The sequence below is a fragment of the Phacochoerus africanus genome, chromosome 12 (assembly GCF_016906955.1).
Source record: "Phacochoerus africanus isolate WHEZ1 chromosome 12, ROS_Pafr_v1, whole genome shotgun sequence".
NCBI lineage: Eukaryota > Metazoa > Chordata > Mammalia > Artiodactyla > Suidae > Phacochoerus > Phacochoerus africanus.
In genome coordinates, this window is record NC_062555.1 from 13,866,868 (window position 1) to 13,888,522 (window position 21,655).

Sequence of the window (21,655 nt, forward strand, 5' to 3'; positions counted from 1 at the left end):
AATGGATGAGTCTGGACAAAAATAGACCTTCAACCAAACGTTGAAGCCAAAGAGTGTGGCGGTCCTTGCCTGTAGGTAAATAGCCAGTGTGTAAGGAGAGGAGTCAGGATTAGGAAAAGGCAATAAAGATTAGCATCTCCTGCTCCCAACATAAGGCTAAGATCATCTTTAAATACCACGCTTAGTCCCCCAGGGAGCGCGAATCTTCATTTTTTTTTTTTTTAAATGCCTGCACCCATGGCATACAAAATTCCCAGGCTAGGAACTCAATCCCAGCGGCAGGTGCAACTGCATTGGATCCTTTAGTGCACGGCACTGGGCCAGCGAGTGACCTGAGCCTCTGAAGCGACCCAAGCCACTTCAGTTGGGTTCTTAACCCACCGCCCCATAGCGGGAGCTCCAGGAGCTTGCTTCTTTAACGGGTTTTCTTTTTCACACCCTGGTGGGATGTACAGCCATGATGTGCTTTTTCTCTTTTGATGCCTCCTCTCAATTGTGTTTCTCTTTAGGGCCGCACCCATGGGATATGGAAGTTCCCAAGCTAGGGGTTGAATTGGAGTTGCAGCTGCCGGCCTGCACCACGGCCACAGCAGCGCCAGCTCCTTAACCCTCTGAACAAGGCCAGGGATCGAACCTGCGTCCTCATGGATACGAGTTGGGTTTGTTACCGCCGAGCCACAATGGGAACTGCCCCTCATTTCAGGTTTTGAAAATAAACCTTTACGGGGGCGAGGAGGTTGTCATATGACACAAGCCTGCTTATTGTGAATTGTTTTTCGATTCTTCTTGTAAGCAAATGGTTTTTTTTGAGCCAAACACTAAATGGTAAGGAACGGTTTCAAGGAAGAATGCAAAGCAAAAGGAAAGGCAGTTCCCAAGGAGGAAAGAAACCAATGTGATAGAGCCTTAAGCCTGTGGATTCCACGCTGGGATGGTTCGGGAAGCTCTGGATTGATGCTGTAAACAGAGCTTTAATTGGAAGCCAATGAGCACAAATACAGCCACATTTAGACAGGATCTAAACGGCTGTTTTGTTGATGTATAATCTTCCTGGATTTGTAAATGATCTTTGAGGAAGATGGAAACTGTGAGGCTGCAAAGCATTGCCTTTAAAAAAAAAAAAAAAGTATCATCTCTCGTAAACTTGAATCTACATTAAGAAAAGCACAAAGCCATTTGAAATAACAGTAACGAGATTGCTAATTCATCCTCCAGAGGCCCCTTTTCTTTTTGATGGGAAAACAGATGACAGGGGGAGGACGTCACAGGCCCCCCGTGTCCCACAGGCTCCTCTTGGCTTCCTAAGCGGTAGGGATTCTTACTAAGGAGTGGGAGCCCTCGCATAAACCACTTATCCCTTTAACCACAGGGTCTGGGAGTTTTTTACTGAAGAATTTTAACACAGCTCCATGTCAGAGGATTTGGGAGATTTGGTGATAGGTCTTATGAGTCAAGTTTCAAGGAGTTAGACAGTGCCATGAAATTAACCACAAGCTTCTGAAGAACTTCCTGTGAAACACAGTTTCAAGTAAGAACCCTTCTTGCTTTTGGATCTCCCCACCCAGAGAGCTGGAGCGTAAACACATACAGACAAAACAAGTGCCACGTTCTGGAGCCTCCCCCAAACGGTGAAATGACAAAGAATGCCTTCCTGCCACCCCTCTCTTCCTTTTGGCCTCACAGAGTTGGCCACGCATGGTGACCTGGTGTCAGTGTGACAGTTCGACAGCGATGAGATAGAGATACAGGGACGGTTTGTTTAAGGTTTATGTAAATAATATAAAGTGATTCACAGGGTCTCGCCTTCCTCTTCCGGAACACCATGGATCATGAAAGAAAAATGGAAAAAGAAAAAAGGACTGGCATATAACCCAAGTGTTTTGAATGCACTGGGTATGTGTCTTAGTTTTATGACAGTGGATTGTCATTTATCATCTTATTGGGTTAGAAGTTATCATCGTTTTCACGTGGATAGTTAAACTGATACGTATGTTGGTAGGGAAGCACAACGCCTTGAGATGGAAACAGTACTAGTGGGTATGTGATCTATTTGCAATGCTAAGAAAAGCAAGTATGTTAACTGCTCTGCTGCGGGTTGGACACAAGACCGTGCATAAATGGGTCCCTCTTACCTTTTGAGGAGAAGTACTAAAGGGAGCCCATCCCACGTCCCTTCCACTCTGGCGCCACCACTTATTGGCCATGTGATCTTGGATTTTAGGTCATCCCCTAAGCCTTGGTCTGCTTGTTGGCAACATGGAAATGAAAGGCGTGTCTGCCTTGTTGAGTCTTTGCGAGGCTTCAAGGAGATGAAGCTGGTCGGGCTCTGAGCTGCCGCTGTTATTATTGGCATCTTACGTATCGAGAGGCTGACTCTCCAGGCAGTGCCTCCTGTGCTTCTGCTTTACCTCCTTTTCCTGACGCTCAGGGGCCGTGGACAGTCCTTTGCTTCCTTAGGGTCTGGCTGAAAAGGGACAGAAGGCAAAACTCAAATCTGTTGAGAAAAGGTGGTTCAAATGCATTGAAGGATGGCCTCTGGGGGCTCAGGGCAGCCAGGGACACAAATGAGGGTTATTTGCAGGTGCTTCGGAGGCTGCCTGTGTGTATGTTGAGGTCCTGGGCAGGTGTGTTTCCCGGAACTGTAACCCCGAGATCTCACAGCTCCCCTTGTAACCCGCATGTCCCTTCCCAGGTTTGAGGTGATGTGGTGAGTGGGATGAACACCTGTTAGGTGTGAGGAGTTGGAGCTGATGAGCCAATAACCAGTGCTTTCTGGTTGCAAGCTCTGAGCCTCAGTTTCCTTATCTGCAAAGTGGGAGCGCAACCTCAAAAGTTGTTTCCGGGGCGTCAGATAAGCTTGTGCAAGCAGATGCTTGTCATCTTTGAATGACCTCACTCTTCTTTGGTGACATTGTCAGGATGACTGTCATCAAAAGACAGCAAATAGGGAGTTCCTGCTGTGGGGCTAAGAACTAGCTGCAGCAGCTTGGGTCACTGTGGAGGTGTGGGTTTGATCCCTGGCCAGGCATAGCACCGCAGCTGTGGTATTGGCTGCAGCTGGGGCTTGGGTTCAATCCCTGGCCTAGGAACTTCCATATGCTGTGGGCGTAGCCAGAAAAAAAAAAAAAGACAGCAAATAACAAGTGTTGGCGAGGATATGGAGAAAAGGGACTCCTGTACACAATTGGTGAGAGCGTAAATTGTGGGGTACAACTAGTTTATAGAAAACAGTATGGAGATTCCTCCAAAAATTAAAAATAAAACTACCATGTGATCCAGCAGTTTCCCTTCTGGGTACTTATCCAGAGAAAATGAAAACACTCATACAAAAAGATAATTGCACCCCCATGTTGCTAGCAGCACTGTTCACAATATCCAAGATCAGGAAGCAACCTAAGTGTCTATCAGTAGATGAATGGATAAAGATGTGGTACATAGACACAAAGGGAATATTACTCAGCCATAAAAAAGAGTGGAATCTTGCCATTTGGACAACATGGGTGGACCTAGGGTATGACATTAAGTGAAATAAATCAGACAGGGAAAGAGAAACACCATTTCACTATACATGGCGTCTGAAAATCAGAACAAATGAACAAACAACAAAACAAACTGAAACATAAAGACAACAAACAGGTGACTGCTGGGGCATGGGGGGAGCTAAGTGAAATAGTCGAGAGAGATGAAGAGGTACAGACGACCAGTTATAAACGCTCTAAGTCACAGGGATATAACATCCAGCACGGGGAATATTGTCAGTTATCATAACTTTGTGTGGTGACAGGTGTAATGAGACTTACTGTGGGGATCATTTTGCATATTGTATAAAAATATTGAATCACTCTGTGCTGTGCATTCGAAACTAATATCGTCTTGCAAGTCGATTATACTTCAATTTAAAAAGATATTAAATAAGATTAAGTGCCACCTGGCACTTCTGAGTCACTCTGCATTTCAGAAAGCCCTTTCACAGACATCATCATATTGGAGCCGGACTAGAGGCCTGTGAAGTGGTCACCAGCTCCCAGGGCACAGAGGGGTTCAAGACAGCACAGCTTCAGAGGCACATGGGAGCTCCTACTGAGAAGTGATAGTCTTGAGTATAAACCCTTCATCCCTTTAGCCTTGAAGTTTGAGACTTTTTATTGAAGGATTTTAATATAACCACATGTCAGGACCAAGACCAGCCTGCTCACTTAGCTGCCGCAGTCAGCTTGGATCAGGAAGTAGCAAATCACACACAGAACATGCCCTTGGCTGGTGAGGAGCTGAGGATGGGGAGGCAGGAGAGGGGGAACCTCAGCCTCTTCATTTGACAGCAGAGCGGTGGGTGGTAGGAATTTTCCAGCTCATAGTGGGCACTGTCAATAGGCAACCCTTGTATAAGAGCCTTTAGATGAGATGTTACTAAGGTTAAAAATGAGATTATAGCCACGAAAGCACATTTTAAATTGCATGTCATACCGAGGCATATGGAGGTTCCCAGGCTAGGGGTCGAATCGGAGCTACAGCTGTTGGCCTACACCCCAGCCACTGGCCTACACCCCAGCCACAGCAACGTGGGATCGGAGCCACATCTGCGACCTACACCACAGCTCCTGACAATGCCAGATCCTTAATCCCCTGAGCAAGGCCAGGGATCGAACCCTCATCCTCATGGATACTAGTTGGGTTCATTACCACTGAGCCACAGCAGGAACTCCAGATGTGGGTACTTTTAATAGTAGAACCACCCAAAGTCTGCTTGTACACCTGGTGTGAAGTGAGTGATCCAGCAGGGTGAGTGAATCCAGGAGCGGTTTTCGAAGACGTGTCCTACTGAATTAGGCTTCCGTGTACCCACAGGTTCCTGATGCTGATGGTTGTAATCTGAGAGGAGGTCCAAGGATTTGGCCAGTGCGTCTGATTCTCTAAGGCAGAGGAAATGCCTCCCGCCCACGGGGTTTCAGACACCACAGCAGTTTTGGCATAGGTGGCCTTATCTTTTTCCCAGTAAAGAGCATCTTATGGGCCCCAGACTCTGAGAATAGGGGCAGCCTTTCCCCTTCTGACCCAGAGGTCTGTTAACAGGATAAACATACATTTCTTGAGCGCTCACTGCGTTCAGACTCATGGCTGTAGTCGTTAACCCTCCTAGCGATTCTGGAGGCAAGAGTTCACTTGGCCCCACTTTCAAGGTCCAGGCATGCATCTGAGCCTCGCTGCCACCTGTCAGGTAAACATCCAGAGAGATGACTTTCATACACACGGGGCGAAGTGCTCTCAGGCATAAAGAAGGGAGGGAGGGCTTCGGCTCCGGAAGAACTGGAAATTCTTCTGAAAGGGGGTGGGGGGGAATGAGGTTGGACCTTCAAGAATGAGTAGAATTTGCCCAAGTAAAGGGTTTCTACGTGAACGAGTCATGTGGCGTGGGCGTGGCGGTGTGTCCACCTTGGCATGTTTGGCGATGCGAAATGAGACAGTGTGTTGACGTCTCAGGCGGGGTCCACTGTGATGGGAAGGGGGAGACGGCAACGTACCTGCGAAGCTGGGTATGTCCGGGGGAGGGGGGTCCCAGGGTATCAAAAGATGTGTTTTGAAGTTGTCTCTTTGAGGTATTTGAAGATTGTCAAGACGTTTCACTGGTGAGAGGTTAAAAGCGGGAAAAGGGTGGCCGTGAATAAAAGTGGGCTTGCTGGAGCTCCCATCATGGCCTAGTGGGTGAAGAACCTGACATAGTGACTGTGAGGATGCGGGTTCGATCCCTGGCCTTGCTCAGGGGGTTAAGGATCTGGCATGGCCATGAGCTGTGGTGCAGGTCGCAGATGTGGCTTGGATCCTGCGTCACCGTGACTATGGCGTAGGCCGGCGGCTACAGCTCCAATTCGACCCCTAGCCTGGGAACCTCCATATGCTGTGGGTGCAGCCCTAAAAAGAAAATAAAAAAGTGGGCTTGCTTAGTGGCGTGATGTCTCTGTTGCTGGAAAAAAAGCAGCCAAGCTTTCTAACCATGAATCCCGGTTCCCTCCATCATAGCAGGTGAGTCTCCCAGCCTCAGAGTTCCGTCCAAACCCACTCTTTTCGGTGCAAAGGAACTGAGGCCTGGAGAGCTCGCCGATGTCCGCAGTGAGACATGCAGGGAGGTCGTACCGCCCCGTCCTGTTGGGGCTCAGGTCCTGTGTTCCCATACCGGGCCTTTTAAGCCCCTCTGCAGGCCACAGGTCAGTGGTCTCTGCCACCTGCTGCCACCTGCCCTTTTCACTCCCTTGACTCGCACAAGACTCAGGAGGAGCGCTGGTCTGAATGAGGCTGCAGAAATAGGACTGACTTTGCGTCGACCGCATAGGTACATGTGAGACTCCTCAAAGGCTTTCAGGACTCCGGGATTCTTCTGTGAGATAGGTTAAGTGGCCAGATATGCCACGAAATGGGATTGTCTGTCTGCACAGCCTCCGGCCCCTCCCTCAGTAGCCTCCCCATCAGTGTTATCCTTCATGGACACAAACACAGCCTGAAGGTCCATTGAGACCAAAACTACGTGTCTGTCCTCCTCGAGATCAGAAGGTCTCTTTCGAGGACTCTGGGTGCTCAGAGCAATGGACGTGCGCTTAGACGGGTGCATGATTATCGCAGAGCTATGGAGAAGGCTTATTGCCTCCGAGAGCCCCCAGCTTCCTTCCTCCAGTGAACAAGGAGGAGTTAATGTCTGATTGATTGGTTTCCAAAAAGCAGCAGCAGCAGCAGCAGCAGCAATGGGATCAGCTGGCATTTGTAAAAATCCCTCTGTGTTCAGGCTGTGTTGATGGCCTGTTCAAGGCAGAGTGACTTCTGTGAGGCCATCTTGTGGGATGAGAGGTGACAGTCCACCCCTGCATCCAGAGGGCACATTTAAAAAGTGCAGTCAGGTGTTCCTGTCGTGGCTCAGTGGTTAACAAATCTGACCAGGAACGATGAGGTTGCAGGCTCGATCCCTGGACTTGCTCAGTGGGTTAAGGATCCGGCGTTGCCATGAGCTGTGGTGCAGGTTGCAGACGCGGCTCGGATCCCACGTTGCTGTGGCTCTGGTGTAGGCCGGCGGCTACAGCTCCAATTCGACCCCTAGCCTGGGAACTTCTATGTGCCGCGGGAACAGCCCAAGAAATGGCAAAAAAAAAAAAAAAAAAAAAAGGTGCAGTCAACTGCTGGGCAATTGCACACCCACTGTGTACACCAAAAAGTGATTTTGTCACGGAGGCTAACAGCCCAAAACCTCCAGGCTTTTCTTGTGCCCCACATGGCTGCCTGTGGTCCTGTCTTGCCCTCGCCCGCCGTGGAAAAAAGAGATGTCCTAAGATCTCTTAATCCCCTGCTGCCACAGGGGGACCCCGCTCCCTCCTTCTCAAATCTCTCAAAGTCCCAGTCCCAGGGAAGGTCGCTGTCTGTCGTCATCCTAAGGTAGCTGCCTGCAGGTACATCACTTTCCCCATCGTGGTCCCTTCTGAGCACTGTCCCCCTCAGGCTGCTGGGCATTCAGAGGAAGATGCTTCGGCTCTTGGCGCTAGCATGGATCTTTGCAATAACAAGGAAAACGGCGCTCCCCAGAGCATCTGAGCCAGGGGGAGAGACAGTGTGTTTATTTCAATGTTGCTTAGCTCTTTAGTACCACGAAGCGCTCAGAGTTGGTCTTCCCAGCCTCTGTGCCTTCACTTGAGAATTCACATGCACAGAAATTGTGCTGCTTCATTGGCTGCTTTATATCTTACTGGGGATGGGGTGGGGAGAGGAGGAGTAGGTCCCAAGCCTGGTGTCAGAGGTTCACCCTGCGAAGTCCTCGGACTCATTTAAGTAAAACCATGTGGCTTCTGAACTGTGGTTTCCTTAACAGTAGAATGGAGCTCACACTACCCAGGTTAGAGTCATCAGGCTCAGATGAAGTAATGGATGTGGAAGGCCACTGGGAATCGCAGAGTCCGAAGAGGGTGTCAGGGCTTGTGATTTCCTTTGGTCATCATCCTGTGACTTCGCTGTTTGAGAAAAGCCTTTGTCTCCTTTTTCTTTGAATATTTATTGAGCACTTGTTGTGGGCTGGGGGTCCTTGGGGAGGGAGAGGACCACAAATTCAGCCCCTGTGCTCCTGAGACTTATAAAGACTCCTCCCTCCAGTATAGAGCCAGTGCTCCCAGGACCGGTCCTCCCAGGGCTGGACCAGCATGCAGCCTGGTCAGGAGGGGCTAAAAGGGAGGTCCCCGATGAGGTAAATTGATGCATGCAGGCCTCTTGCTGGCCCCCAGGGACTTCTAATCCAGTGCTCTCGCCAAGCAACCACACGACTTGCTCTCTGATAAAGAGAATTCTTGGATTCTTGGGGTGTCGAGGAGGCCTTGCTGGGAACTGAGAGGAGTTATCGAGTTTTCCTGGTCATATCTCCTCTGGCGGTGAAGGTGTGAAGGTTCTCGGGACAGTGTCACGTGGGCGCTCTGCTGTGCGAGGCATGTCTTCTTCTCCAGGAACCTCTGTTTCTCTTGCACATTTGAAAGCTCAATTAATGTATTCTGATGAGAGAATGGCATTGGCTCTCTGACACGTGAAAAGCCCTCAGATATGTGGTTGAGGCTTTAAAAATAGCCGAATGAAACCAATGCAATATGACAAGAAACAGAATATGGTGTGTCAAGGGCCACATGGTAACTCACCTGGTGAGAGTTACTCCTGTGATTTTAGAGCATCCTGAAGTACCTGCAGGTAAACCTCATGATGGTTGCATCTCTTTGCCTTGGTTTACTGTGTATTCTCTTCTGGTTCTGTCTGTGTATGTACGTCACTGTGGCCCCCTGGGAGTTTGTTCTCTTTGCTTTCATCCTAATATGTTGAAGAAGCCCTGGCTTATTCAAAGGGCTCTTCTTTAAAGCGGACTTAGTAAATGCTTTTTAAGAAGTGTAGGAGAGCCTCTGGCTTAGAACTAAATGAAGGCATTATTTGCCCTGTGTTGTCTACACAACCTGTGAGAAAAGAGAGCAGAGACAGCTTCAGAAAGCACCTGAGTTTTGACCTTTGTCGGTAAGACTTCTGAAGGCTTCGAAGGATAATCAGAGACAGAGGGAAAGCTTCCCCAAAGAGAAGAAACTCATTTTTTTCCTTGAGAATTCTTCTTCCATTCTCAAAATTACAGCACCTTCCCTCTTTGCTGGGGTATAAAGTAACTTGGGACCAGTTGGATTCACTCTTTGGAGATCTTGGTGGCTGTTATTTAGTCAGTTTTCTCACCCAGGGTCCCTAAGAGCAAACTAAAATCATTTTAAGCCTCTAGACACCAAAGTCATGAGATTGAAGCTAAACGTAGATCTTGGCTCTCAGATAATTACATAAAAATAAGACACACTCAAACATTTCCAAGTACTTAGCCATGGTCTAATTCTGTCGTGGAGATTCTTTTAAAGACTGTTTTTTTTTTTCCTCCCGTCGCAAATGGTGGCCCAACCTTGAACAGAAAGCTGCTTAGTGCCCAAATGAACACAAATTCTTAAAACAAGCATAACACCTGCGGCTCCATTCCAGAACTGGGTCATGCCACAGTTCATCTGAATTCCTATAATTCCTGTATGTTCCCATATCTTAATTGCCCACAGCTCTGTTGCCAGTACAAACAGGATGGGGGAAGAGCACACGCCCTTAGTGAATACATCTACCAACCCTAAGAAGCACCATCCTTTGAAACACTAATATTCTTTGTACAGTACTGAGTGACCATCTACGGAAAAGCTAATAAGGATATCTGATAACTAAAAATTCCTTCAGAGCAGGTCTTACCCCCTGCCATCTTTCTAGTCGAGAATCAGGACTGGCATTCCACAGAAAGAACAATTCTGATTGTAAGACTCTGTCCTCTGCAATTTTGTTTCACAAGGCAGTGCCCGGGTTCACCAAATCAGACTTCGAGTCTCTCTCAGCAGTATTTGAAATGAGTCAGATCAAAAAGTACATGTTGAATAGGGCTGTGTTGTAAAATGCACACACAAAAGGAGCCTCAAGGTGTAAAATATAAGATAGTGACTCCTGATAAATAATTTGTATGGAGAAGACCGAAGACTTCTAACTTATTATGCATTCGAAACTCATAGAAAATAGGATACGAGTACAAAGATTGAAAAGAGAAAGAGAGAATGAGAGAGAGACAATGAGAATAATTCACTGTTGGGATGCATTAATAAAAGTATCAGTTCCACAATAAGGAAGGTGATAGTTCTACTCTAGTCTGCCTTGAGAATTCTGTTCAGATTTAAGGGTTGCAGTTTTAAAATCAAAGCAAAGAGGAGACCATCCACGAACCTAAAAAAGGCGCTCATGACAAATAATAAAAGAAAAGAGGAATGTTTGCTGAGAAAAGGAAAGCAATGGGGGCAAGGAGCTCTGAGGTCTGGCGTCACACGTGCTGAGGCGGGTCAAGTGGACAGGGAATAAATGGTCTTGTGTGGCAGATCCAGACCCAGTGGGTCAGCCTTGTGGGTATGTGAATCTCAGCCCAAGGTAGGGAAAAGCTCTTTGTGCCTGCGGAGCTGTCGGAGACCGGCCGGAGGTCTCGTGCCCGGGTTTTGAGTTCTCTGGCACTAGAAGGAATTCTGGGAGAGTGTGGCTTGGCTTGGCTTGTACGAAAACTGCAATAGGTGGGAGAGAGCACGTGGTAAGTCCCCGGCCACCCCCTTCTGTGCTGTCATTTCTAAGTGCAACGCAGAGTTTCCGAGAGAGTGAACCTTCGCTGTATTTGCTTTTTCCTTTTCAAACGAGATGATCCAGACCGTCTATTCCTCTCTGCCTGGACTCACTCCCCAGGCATGGATTTAATACGTGAGCAGCAATGACCTGTGCCACTTGGTTAAGTTGGTAAATAGCATGCCATCCTAGCAGGGTGTGCCCTGTTGCTTCTTCGTTTAGCTTCAGGGCAGAGGCCTCAAAGTAAGCAGGCGACTGCCTGACAAAGAAGTTAGGCCCCAGGCAAGAAGCTTACAGACAAGGCAGAGATGAGCTGGCCTGGCAAGACCCACGAAAACCATTGTATGCATCAGTGCTGTAATTTTAGAAAGATGAGAGAGAGATTTTCAGGCTAATGAGGAGCCACGACACCCATTAAGCCTGTCAGACAGTCCACACGTGTCATCAGAGAGCTGCAGGGAAAGTGCAGTAGTTTCTGGAAAGGGCACTGCTGAAGTTTGTTTGTTCTGAGATCAGCAGGCTCTCTTCAGGGCGGAGCCAGAACATCCAAGACCGTGCATTTTCATCTTGATGTTGCCAGTGGCTGGTGTCATCCTGGAAGGCTTTTACTCGTTTCTCTGTCTGTAAAAAGAGATTAGAAAGAAAGCGTGCTGCTAATCCATTAAGAGATGAGGGGGAGATCCTCAGACGCCAAGCGGAATGTGTTAGCGGAATCAGCATGTGTTGCCTTCTTTTCCGCGGACCGTGTTGGGAGCCGTGGCTGGGTTCTGGAATAACTGTATGGATCACTATATCGTGAGAGCATTGGGCGCTTGGAAGGCCATTAGTGGACCCAAATCGTGACTCTGTTGCCCTCATTTTATAGATTGAAGAGAAGTAAGAAAAGAGAAAGGAAATGGAGCAAAAGAAAGAGAGAAGATAATGAGGGAGAGAGGGAAAAAAAAAAAGAGTTTTATGTGCTTTAAAGAATGAGACTGGGAGTTCCCATTGTGGCTCCGTGGTAACGAATCTGACTAGTATCCATGAGGATGCAGATTCGATCCCTGGCCTCATTCAGTGGGTTGAGGATCCGGTGTCGCCGTGAGCTGTGGTATAGGTCGCAGATGAGACTTGGATCCCACATTGATGTGGCTGTGGTGTAGGCCGGCAGTTACAGCTCTGATTCGACACCTAGCCTGGGAACCTCCATATGCTGCGGTGCAGCCCTAAAAAGGCAAAAAAAAAAAAAAAAAAAAGAGGAGTTCCCATCTTGGTGTAGCAGAAATGAATCCAACTAGAACCATGAGGTTGAGGGTTTGATCCTTGGCCTTGCTCAGTGGGTTAAGGATCCGGCGTTGGCGTGAGCTGTGCTTGCAGACGTGGCTTGTATCCGTGTTGCTGCGGTTGTGGTGTAGGCCGGTGGCCACAGCTCCAATTCAACCCCTAGCCTGGGAACCTCCATATGCTGTGGGTGTGGTCCTAGAGGAAAAAAAGGACAAAAGACAAAAAAAAAAAAAAAGAATGAGACAGTGGCAGACAAGAGTGGCTTCGCTTGTCTGGTTCACGTGGGGGGATGGACTCCTACCATTATTGGAAAGGGGACCCATCAGTGTCCACTTGCCAAAAAAGGTAGGTCCAGACACCCTCTCCATCCACAGTCCTGTGCGTGATGAGAAGAGTCGAGGAATCAAAATGAAATAGGTGTGGTCCCTGTAGGCGGGGTTTTACGAGGGTGCTGGAAACTGTGGAGTAGACATGAGAGACCGCATGTCTGTCACAGTCCAAGCAAACCAACCACCGTGATTTTCCTTTTTTTTTTTTTTCTGGCCCCCTTTAAGAAGGGGCCCAGGCATGCCTGCTGACAGCGCGCAGAATCTCAGATAGCAGGGAGCAGGGCCAGGTCCCATTTGCTGATGCTGACACACTCAGACTCACAAGTGCCAGCAGCACGTCAGGTCTGACGCCGTCCCCTCTCGGAGGTGCCCCACTTTCCATCCCAGATGCCCGGTGCTGTGTTACGTGTAGCAGGAGCGCGGGCTGCGAGAAAATCAGAAACCACTGCTGATGCGCTGTTGATGCTTCAGTCATTTTGTGCTCAGTTGCTGTGACCTGAATGTCAGCAGGGCCTGGGATGTGGTAGTGATATCAAATCCTTATCCCGTGTGCCAAGACACATTTGAGAAAAACCCCCAGACACACTTGTCTTGGTTTTTCACTGGCTGCATCTGTGCACACACGCATGGAAGCAGGTTTCTGGCCCTCCAACCATTCGGAGGGTTGCATGTCTGGCCGTGCTCCTGGGGTGGCTAATGAACCCCAACTCTTTCCCTCGAAGCCGGGCCTGTCAGGAATAAGGGGCCACTCCCCTCGTTAGGGGCTGTCAGAACTCCGTGCCCATTGCTGTCGAGCTGCAGGGCAAGTGTAGTCGTTTCTAGAAAAGGGAGCGACATCTGTTCTGTTCCTTTGTGAAGCTTGGGATTAAAGCCAGTGGGTGCTACTGCAGACAGAGACACCAGGCACATCCAGAAGAAGGCCTGAAAGACCCTGGGAGCCCCGGAGTTTAGCCAAGGGTCTCTCATAGGGAAGCTCGGCCCCTCAGCAAGCCCAAGGTCTCCAAATCAGGGCTGCTCTTTTCATGAGTCTCGGCAAAAATACCGGGCCTTGCATTAAAGTTTCTCCAGCTTTGAGGTTCCCTGGTCACGCAGTGGGTTAAGGATCCAGTGTTGTCACCGCTCTGACTTAGGTTACAGCTGTGGCATGGGTTTGATCCCTGGCCCAGGAACTTCTGCATGCTGAGGGTGTGGTCAAAAAAAATTTTCTCGAGCTGTACTGACAGGTCAGACAGATCCGTAGCGGTGCAGAAGCTACTTCTTGGTGCCCATTTTTGCAACGATGCTCCATGGAGGATCTTGGGATTTCCACCAGGGGTGGGATTCAGCCCCCATCAGGAGCTCCTTTGCACAAAAAGCAGACTATTGGGATGAAAAGCCAGAGCTTTGGATTGACAGACCAGCTTCTCCTTGACCTTAGCCAGGAGTTATGTCACTCTCCGTGTTTTTAATTTCCTGATCTGTGAAATGGGGATGAAAAACACCTTCTTAGGTGTTCCCTCTGTGACTCAGTGGGTTAAGAACCTGACATGGTGTCTGTAGGGATGTGGGTTCGATCGCTGGCCTTGATCGGTGGATTAAGCATCCTGCATTGCTGTGGCTGTGGTGTAGCCTGGCAGCTGCAGCTCGGATTTGACCCCTAGCCTGGGAACTTCCATATGCCACAGGTGCAGCCAGAAAAAGAAAAAGAAGGAAAGAGCAGTCAAGGTGGCACCTATCACAGAGGGATTTATTTGTCCGTTATAAGAGCCCCGGAGCTCTTGTGTTGCTGCCGTTTCTTCTGTCTTAGTCTTTTCTGCGTGTAATGTGGGAGCCAAAGTTTAGATGCTCCTTGTTGTTTTTGTAACCATTCCAAAATATTTCTTGAGCTGCTATTATGTTCTGTGTACTTTCCTGAATAGTTTAGATACTTAATTGAACAAAATAGACAAAGATTCCCCTATGGCATTTACGTCTTAGCAACAGGAGACAGGTGATAATAAACAATAGATTATTTAGTCAATTTTAGAGCGTGTTAGACAGTGATCAGTGCTTGCAAAAGATAAAAATCCGTCCATTGTAGCTGCTCCTCTGTCTTTCGGTCTTCCTTTGTGGATTTCTTTTCTTCCGTGGTTTATATCAGCAGTCCTCAGACGCTAGGGCACAGAAGAGTTGCCTAAGGAGCTGGTTAAATGCAGAGCTTGGGCCCTAGCCCACACCCACTCTTGAGAAACCCTGCTATTCAGGATCTTCTTGTCCACACCAAACCGCAAGGGCCTGGGCTTCTCTGTAAGCCTCTTAACAACTTCTCCCCTTAAAGAGAAACTAGCTTGTATTTAAAGTTCAGGTAACTGGAAGGGACTTGTGGTTGCCCAGGGAGAAGTGGGATGGGTGGGGAGTTTGGGGTTGGTAGGTGTAAACTATGACATGGAGAATGGAGAAGCAGTGAGGTCCTGCTGTACAGCACAGGGACCTCTATCCAGTCTCTTGGGATAGAACACGATGGAAGATAAGACAAGAAAGGGAATATATATACGTATATATGTGTGTGTGTGATGGGGTCCCTTTGTTGTACAGCAGAAATTGGTGCAACCTTGTAAATCAACTATAATTTTAAAAGAGGGGGAAAAAAGAAAGGGGGGGAGAGGAAAGGGACATGTTGGGGGGACGTTTGAGCTAGAGCCAGTGCTCAGACACCCCTTCTGCTCATTTGTGTGGTCCTGACAGTCTGGGTCAGTGCATAGGAGGGGGAAAATGGTTTACCTCTTTGTTGATCAGATGAAGATACCGGCTCAGAAAAAACAAATGCTGGCCCCGTTGCCCGTAGCTAGGACTTTTTGCTTTGGGGTTAAAGTTCAAGGGGCCTCATGGGCCCCCCTGCCTTCAGATCCTCTAACTGCAGCTGGCTGAGCAGGGCCAGCAACTTGGTCCAGCCGAGCTGCCTCTGAGGGCGTCGCAGCCTCAGAGAACCAGCTGCCCCCACGCCCGGCCCCGAGATGGTTCAGGTGTGCGTGCCTGATGCCGCTTTTCCCAGGGGCGAGGGGCGGGGGGGCCAAGCCCCAGTCCTGGGGGGGGGTGATGGGAGGGGGAAAACCATGAGAGTGAGGTCCCCCCCCTGCCCCCGTATGCCCTGTGGTCCCATCAGACTTCGTCGACGAAGCCTAAATGCCAAGAGGAAATGACCCAGGTTTCAAGGTGGTGATCACAGAACATCCAACTCAAGTGTCAGGCTTCTCTGAGTTTGGGACCCAGTGCAGCCACCCTGGTCATGTGCCCACAAAGCCATCCCTGGGCTGTAGGGACCCAATGAACTCTAAGCGAAGATTCCTGCTCGCACAGGGAGAAGATAATTTAGAATGAGCTAATAGGGAGTTCTTGCTGTGGCTCAGGGGTTACGAACCAGCGAGGATCCATGAGGATGGCAGTTCCATCCCTGGCCTCGCTTAGTGGGTTAAGGATCTGGCGTTGCTGTGGCTGTGGCGTGAGCAGGCAGCTGCAGCTCCAATTCGACCGCTACCTAGCCTGGGAACCTACATATGCTGCAAGGGTGACCTTAAAAAAAAAAGAGGCAAAAAATAATAGAGGTAATTTTTATATGAGCTAATATGTTATTTGGAACAGATGACAAGTCCAAATATAATGCCTGTAAAAGCAGCTCGGGATGCCATGCCATCACTGGGCATTCCACACGGCCTCTTTGTTACTCAGTAGCTAGATTGCCTCCTTTTCTCTTTTCCCTCCGCCCGTTCCACCAAATGGGATTTAGCAGAGGTGGGTGGCCAGGGCTGCGGTGAGTGGAATCCCATTGCTGGGTGACATTCTGGAACCTCCCACGTGCAAGCTTTTCCACAAGAGGAAGGCACGTGAGACAGTGTTGGGGAGCAGGACCAGCCTGGTGGTCTGAGATCCACAGAGCTGGAGGAAGACACATCTGATGGAACCTGAAAAAGTGGGTCAGAAGTGGAGAGGAGAGGCCATGCTATTGCGGCTCTGCGGTAATGAACCTGACTAGTGTCCATGAGGACGTGGGTGTGATCCCTGGCCTCACTCAGTGGGTCAAAGATCCGGTGTTGCTGTGAGCTGTGGTATAGGTCACAGAGGCGGCTCAGATCTCATGTTGCTGTGGCTGTAGTGTAGACCAGTGGCATCCGCAGCTCCGATTCGACCCCTAGCCTGGGAACCTCCTTATGGCATGGGTGCAGCCCTGAAGAAAAAAAAAAAAAGCGGAGAGGAGTGAGCCAGCCAGGATGAGCATGGACAAATTACTGAAGGTCCAGCCAAGGTCCCTGGCGAGCTGGCCATGGGAGAAGAACCGGATTGGAATTCCAGAGGCCTTTAGAAAGACCTCCCCTTCCAGAGGGGAAAGTGGGTTCTTGGAGAAGGCGGAGGGAAAAGCTGCATGCCCTCTGAGGCCAGGTGGGTGGATCCGGGTTGCTCAAACCATGAAATAACTACCGGGCTGCCCGGTGCCCAGAGCCCAAGAAACGAGGCTCGGCCTCAAGGCTGGGTGTGGAGGGACCCACGTCTCTGCACCTCACGTCCGAAAGCTTTTATGAGGTAAGGGCAGGGCTCACAGGCTATGCGAGCAATGTGCTGGGCTCCCCCCACTCCCAGTGCAGAAGTATTTGGCAAGTCACTCAAGTTCCTCCACCAGCCAGGGGGCTGGGGACTCGTAGCAGATGACATTGCCGGGGGTGGGGTGGGGTGGGGCAGCTGGGATGGACTCTTAGAAGTGGTCGTCAGTTCCTTAGTCCCTGGTCTTTATCCAGTGAGCTCGCTTTCCGGGATGCTGGAGCAGGAGCCCGGGAAACGCTACTGTGTCCTGGTCCTGGTCCCTTCCCAAGACCAGGGCCGAGGTGCTGGGGGCGCTGCCCATCATGTCACCTCCTGCATCAACTGCTTTGACTCCTAAAACAAGAGCCCAGTACATGGATGGTGTTATCAGGCAGTTGAAACAGCCGAAGGGGTTATAATGGCCCAAGGGGAGGAGGGCCGTGGGCCCGGGACAGGGAGCGGAGCAGAGCCACGCACTTAACCATCCAGCTTCTCCCGTAAATATTTGCAAACACCCCTTCAGAGCTCGAAAGCCTCGGACGGGATCATTGGACCATTTGCTTAGAAGAGGGAGAAACAAAATTGACCTCCGGGTCCAAAGTGGCCATAAAAAGCAAGCGGGTAATTGGGCAGAAGACCAGGAGGGGGAAAAAATTGTTCAAAGTTTAATAAACACAAAAGAGAATAAAAATAAATCTCAAGAGCACTTATTTACAAACTCGATGGAAGGATAAGATTGGGGCGGGTGGGGGTGCACGAGGCGGTGTCTGTGGGAGTAGAACGGGCCTGCAGGGGTCCACCGAGAGGAGGGGGACACGCCTGGCAGGCGGTGTTTGCTCTGCCTAAGGACGGGAGACGCACCGGAGCAGCTTTGCCCGTTTGGGACACTTCTCCAAAGCACATTCAAAGCTTCTGCCATGTGACGGGGAAGCCACGGGAAGATGAATATGCAGCCATAGGCCTGTGGAAGGTCCTGGCCGGACGAGAGCATGCGAGAAGCCAGGGAGCCTGGCCCCAGCCCCAGGCCTCGATGCCCGGGCACCCGGCCTATTCTCAGCGGAGTGGGTCAGGCGAGGCCCGCCTGTGCAGCCACCTGGAGGGAGCCTGGGCCAGTGCAGGGAAGTGGCAGTTCTTCCTGCAGCCCCTTTGCCCACGGCCGGGCCAGGGAGCTCCCCAAGCCTTCGTGCCTGTGCGGAAGTTTGCCCACCTGAAGCTATCCACCAGGTAGCTCCCAGAAGTCGCGCCCTGGGCCATGCCCATGTGCCCATGTGTGCAAGAACATTTTCTTCCCTCTGAAACCTGGACGCTTTAGGTTGCAGAGGGTTTGTTTGTTGATGTGTTTCTGAGACCTCTGAGCTACAAAGCCTCAATCCACATAGTCACTTGGGAAGTGTCATCGAGCAGAGCGGGGTTTGAAATTCACCTCTTCCCCATGAGCTGCTGGCTTTCTTTCTTTCTTTTGTCTATTTAGGGCTGCACCTGCAGTATATGGAGGTTCCCAGGCTAGGGGTCGAATCGGAGCTGTAGCCGCCGGCCTACACCACAGCCACAGCCACGCCAGATCCGAGCTGCATCTTCGAGCTACACCACAGCTCACGGCAACGCTGGATCCTTAACCAACTGAGCAAGGCCAGGGATCGAACCTGCATCCTCTCGGATACTTAACCCAATGCGCCACAATGGGAGCTCCTGCATGAGCTGCTTTCTGAGAGTCACAGGGACATGGGAAAGGCCTGGAGAAAAGCCTATATGAGGAAAAAGAGTGCAGTGTTCCTAAGATGAAGAAGTGTTGGTGCGTTCCTAGCATTTTATTTTTTTTTTGTGCAATCATGGGGGCATGGATTTCCCAGGAAATCGCAAAAGGTATTTATTTCTATTTTAAGATCAGCAGGATGGTTCATTTATTCAATAAGAAGCTAGTCTTGCCAATAGCCAGATGCCTGAGTCTTTCAAACAGTGGGTTGATGACCAACTGTGCAAACAGTGGGTATTTGGTGAACCCGGTGTGAGCAGAGCCCGGTCCTAGGTTGGTGGGGAAAAAGAAGGACCTGGAAAATATGGGCGGTTGGCAAGATTCTTAAAACTTCATGGGGGGGAAACAAAATAAACAAACATTAATAACGACGTAATAAAAACATTTCTAAGGAGGCATAAAAGCTGAATGATTATGTTGTAATGAAGCGACGCAACTGAGGAGAGGGTATAGCATAATGGAACCGCCGGAGTTGCGTGGAACATTCCAGAATAATAAAAGTACGCTTGCAGGAGGTTTCTTTTTTTTTTTTTTCTTTTTTTTCTTTTTAGGGCCTCACCCACGGCTTATGGAAGTTCCCAGGCTAGGGGTCGAATCAGAGCTATAGCTGCCGGCCTACCACAGCCACAGCAAAGCAGGATTCGAGCCATGTCTGTGACCTACACCACAGCTCACGGAAATATAGGTCCCTGCTGCACTAAGTGAAGTCAGGGATTGAACCAGCATCCTCATGGAAACTAGTCAGGTTCGTTTCCGCTGTCCCACAACAGGAACTCCTTGCAGGAGATTTGGAAGAGTGTTACAGAAATGAGTATTGCAAAAAAAAAATAACAAAAGAGAGTATTGCAGAAAACCTATAACAAGTGGCCTGCTCAGTGCAGGTGCTTGATGAGTGGGTGTTGTCTAGGAAGCATGGGGATAGAATTAGAACTTGCTTGGGTTTGATAGAGGCTCCAGTTGCATGTTCAAAGGCAAGGGAAATATTGCTACAAAACAACAGCAGAATTCCAGCAGCCCATGAACTTGAAATTATTGTGTGCTCTCTGCATCTCTGTATTTTTCCTGGCTCCGACCAGAAGGAATCTGGGTTGATTCTTTCTCTTCATTATCTAGGATTCTCTTCCACCAATGGGCATTTATGCTGAATAAAGAATTCTAAGACTGGTCTGGATATAACCAGTATGAGTGTATTTTTATTCAAATGTCCTCACCCTAACTTGACTAGGGTGTATTTGGTCATATGTGTGTGAAAGCCAGAAAAGATGCAGTACATGAACCTGGATAGAGCAGAGTGTCTGGATGCCAACATTTCAAGGGAAAAAAATACATGGGCGAACTGCTTGCCGTTAGGAGCTATTTTCTTGGCATATGTGATTAAAGTGTATGCAAGCTTAACAGCTCTGTCCAGGCATCAACTGTCATGAACTTGTTCCAGTTCATAACCATCTAAGATTTTCCACCAGTCCGTCAACTTTCAAAGGATAGGGTTAACGTTGTGCCGGCAAATGGAGTTGGAAGTGGTTTGCTAATCCCTATTAATCTGCTATTCCTGTAACCAAATGCATATGTGTTTTTTTTTTTTCTTGGTGAAATTGTTAGTGATATTAAATTGGTCATTGGCGACGAAATCATTTCTGTAGATAATTCCCGTATGGTTTCTTAAGACTGTCTCGTGCTGCGTGGTCTTTTTTTTTTTTTTTTTTAGAGAGAACAATGGATTTTATCATCTTCAATGACTGCCCTAACTTTTTACAGATGCCATCCCGCCCACTTTCTACAGACCCTACTTCAGAATTGTCCGATTTGACGTCTCAGCGATGGAGAAGAATGCTTCCAATTTGGTGAAGGCAGAGTTCAGAGTCTTTCGTTTACAAAACCCAAAAGCCAGAGTGGCTGAACAACGGATCGAACTGTATCAGGTAACTTTGCTTTGCGTTGCTTGATTGGACATGCGGTTTGAGGTCCTAGGGTGAAGGACTTCCTAAGACAGAGCTCATCTGAACTGACATACACCGCTTTCTGCACCCACCATCAAGAGATAGACCCTCGGTGGTTATTCCTCGTACAGTGACAGCTCATCCTGGGTATCTGGAAGAGCCTTTCGTGAAGCGGGGCAGCTCTGAGCATGAGTGGCTGGAATGCCCACCCTTGGGAGGGCTCCAGTGCAGAAGTGCACCCTCTGCTCTGGAAAGTCAGATGGCATAGGATCAATCCCACCCCAAGGAGAGATGTCAGCGACTTGCCTTTTCCCATCCAGCAGCCACCCCTTTCTCCTTTTCTTCCCGCATCACTTCCTTCCTATTGTCTTCTCTCTCTTCTCTTCCTCTCTTCACCACCTCCTGGCTCTTCACTAGTCTCATCCTGCCTCCTTTTCCTCTCTGACGCTACCCCCCTTTCCTAGCTAGCCCCCACCAGCTTCACATCCTCTGTTCACCTCTGTCCTCTGTTATTTCAGGCAGCCATGACATCTCATCTCCCTAAGCACAGCTGCCAGGCGGCTGCGTCAAAAGATGCTGCTGCTGCTGCTGCTGCTGCTGATGGTGGTGATGATGATGGTGCTGGTGGCGATGATGTCGGTGATGATAATGATGATGGTGATGATGGTGATGATGCTGATAATGATGATGATGATGGTAGTGATGATGGTGGTGATAATAATGATGATGGTGATGATGCTGATGATGCTGCTGCTGCTGATGATGATGGTGGTGATGATGGTGGTGATGATAATGATGGTGGTGATGATGGTGATGATGCTGCTGCTGATGATGATGATGGTGGTGATGATGGTGGTGATGATAATGATGGTGGTGATGATGGTGATGATGGTGGTGATGATGGTGGTGATGATGGTGATGATGGTGGTGATGATAATGATGGTGGTGATGATGGTGGTGATGATAATGATGGTGGTGATGATGGTGGTGATGATAATGATGGTGGTGATGATGCTGATGATGATGATGATGATGATGATGGTGGTGATGATGGTGATGATGGTGGTGATGATGGTGGTGATGATGGTGGTGGTGATGATGGTGGTGATGATAATGATGGTGGTGATGATGGTGATGATGGTGGTGATGATGGTGGTGATGATAATGATGGTGGTGAT

The 21,655-nt window shown here is 49.1% G+C and overlaps 1 protein-coding gene across 3 annotated transcripts in view; it reads left to right on the forward strand.

Moving 5' to 3' along the window:
• TGFB2 (transforming growth factor beta 2) overlaps positions 1-21,655 on the forward strand; it is an 84,971-nt gene that overhangs the window by 34,910 nt on the left and 28,406 nt on the right. For all 3 annotated transcript variants that reach the window (XM_047754924.1, XM_047754926.1, XM_047754925.1), the window contains one exon: positions 20,296-20,459. In XM_047754924.1, coding sequence (XP_047610880.1) covers positions 20,296-20,459 — 164 coding nt within the window. The remainder of the gene's footprint in view (positions 1-20,295; positions 20,460-21,655) is intronic.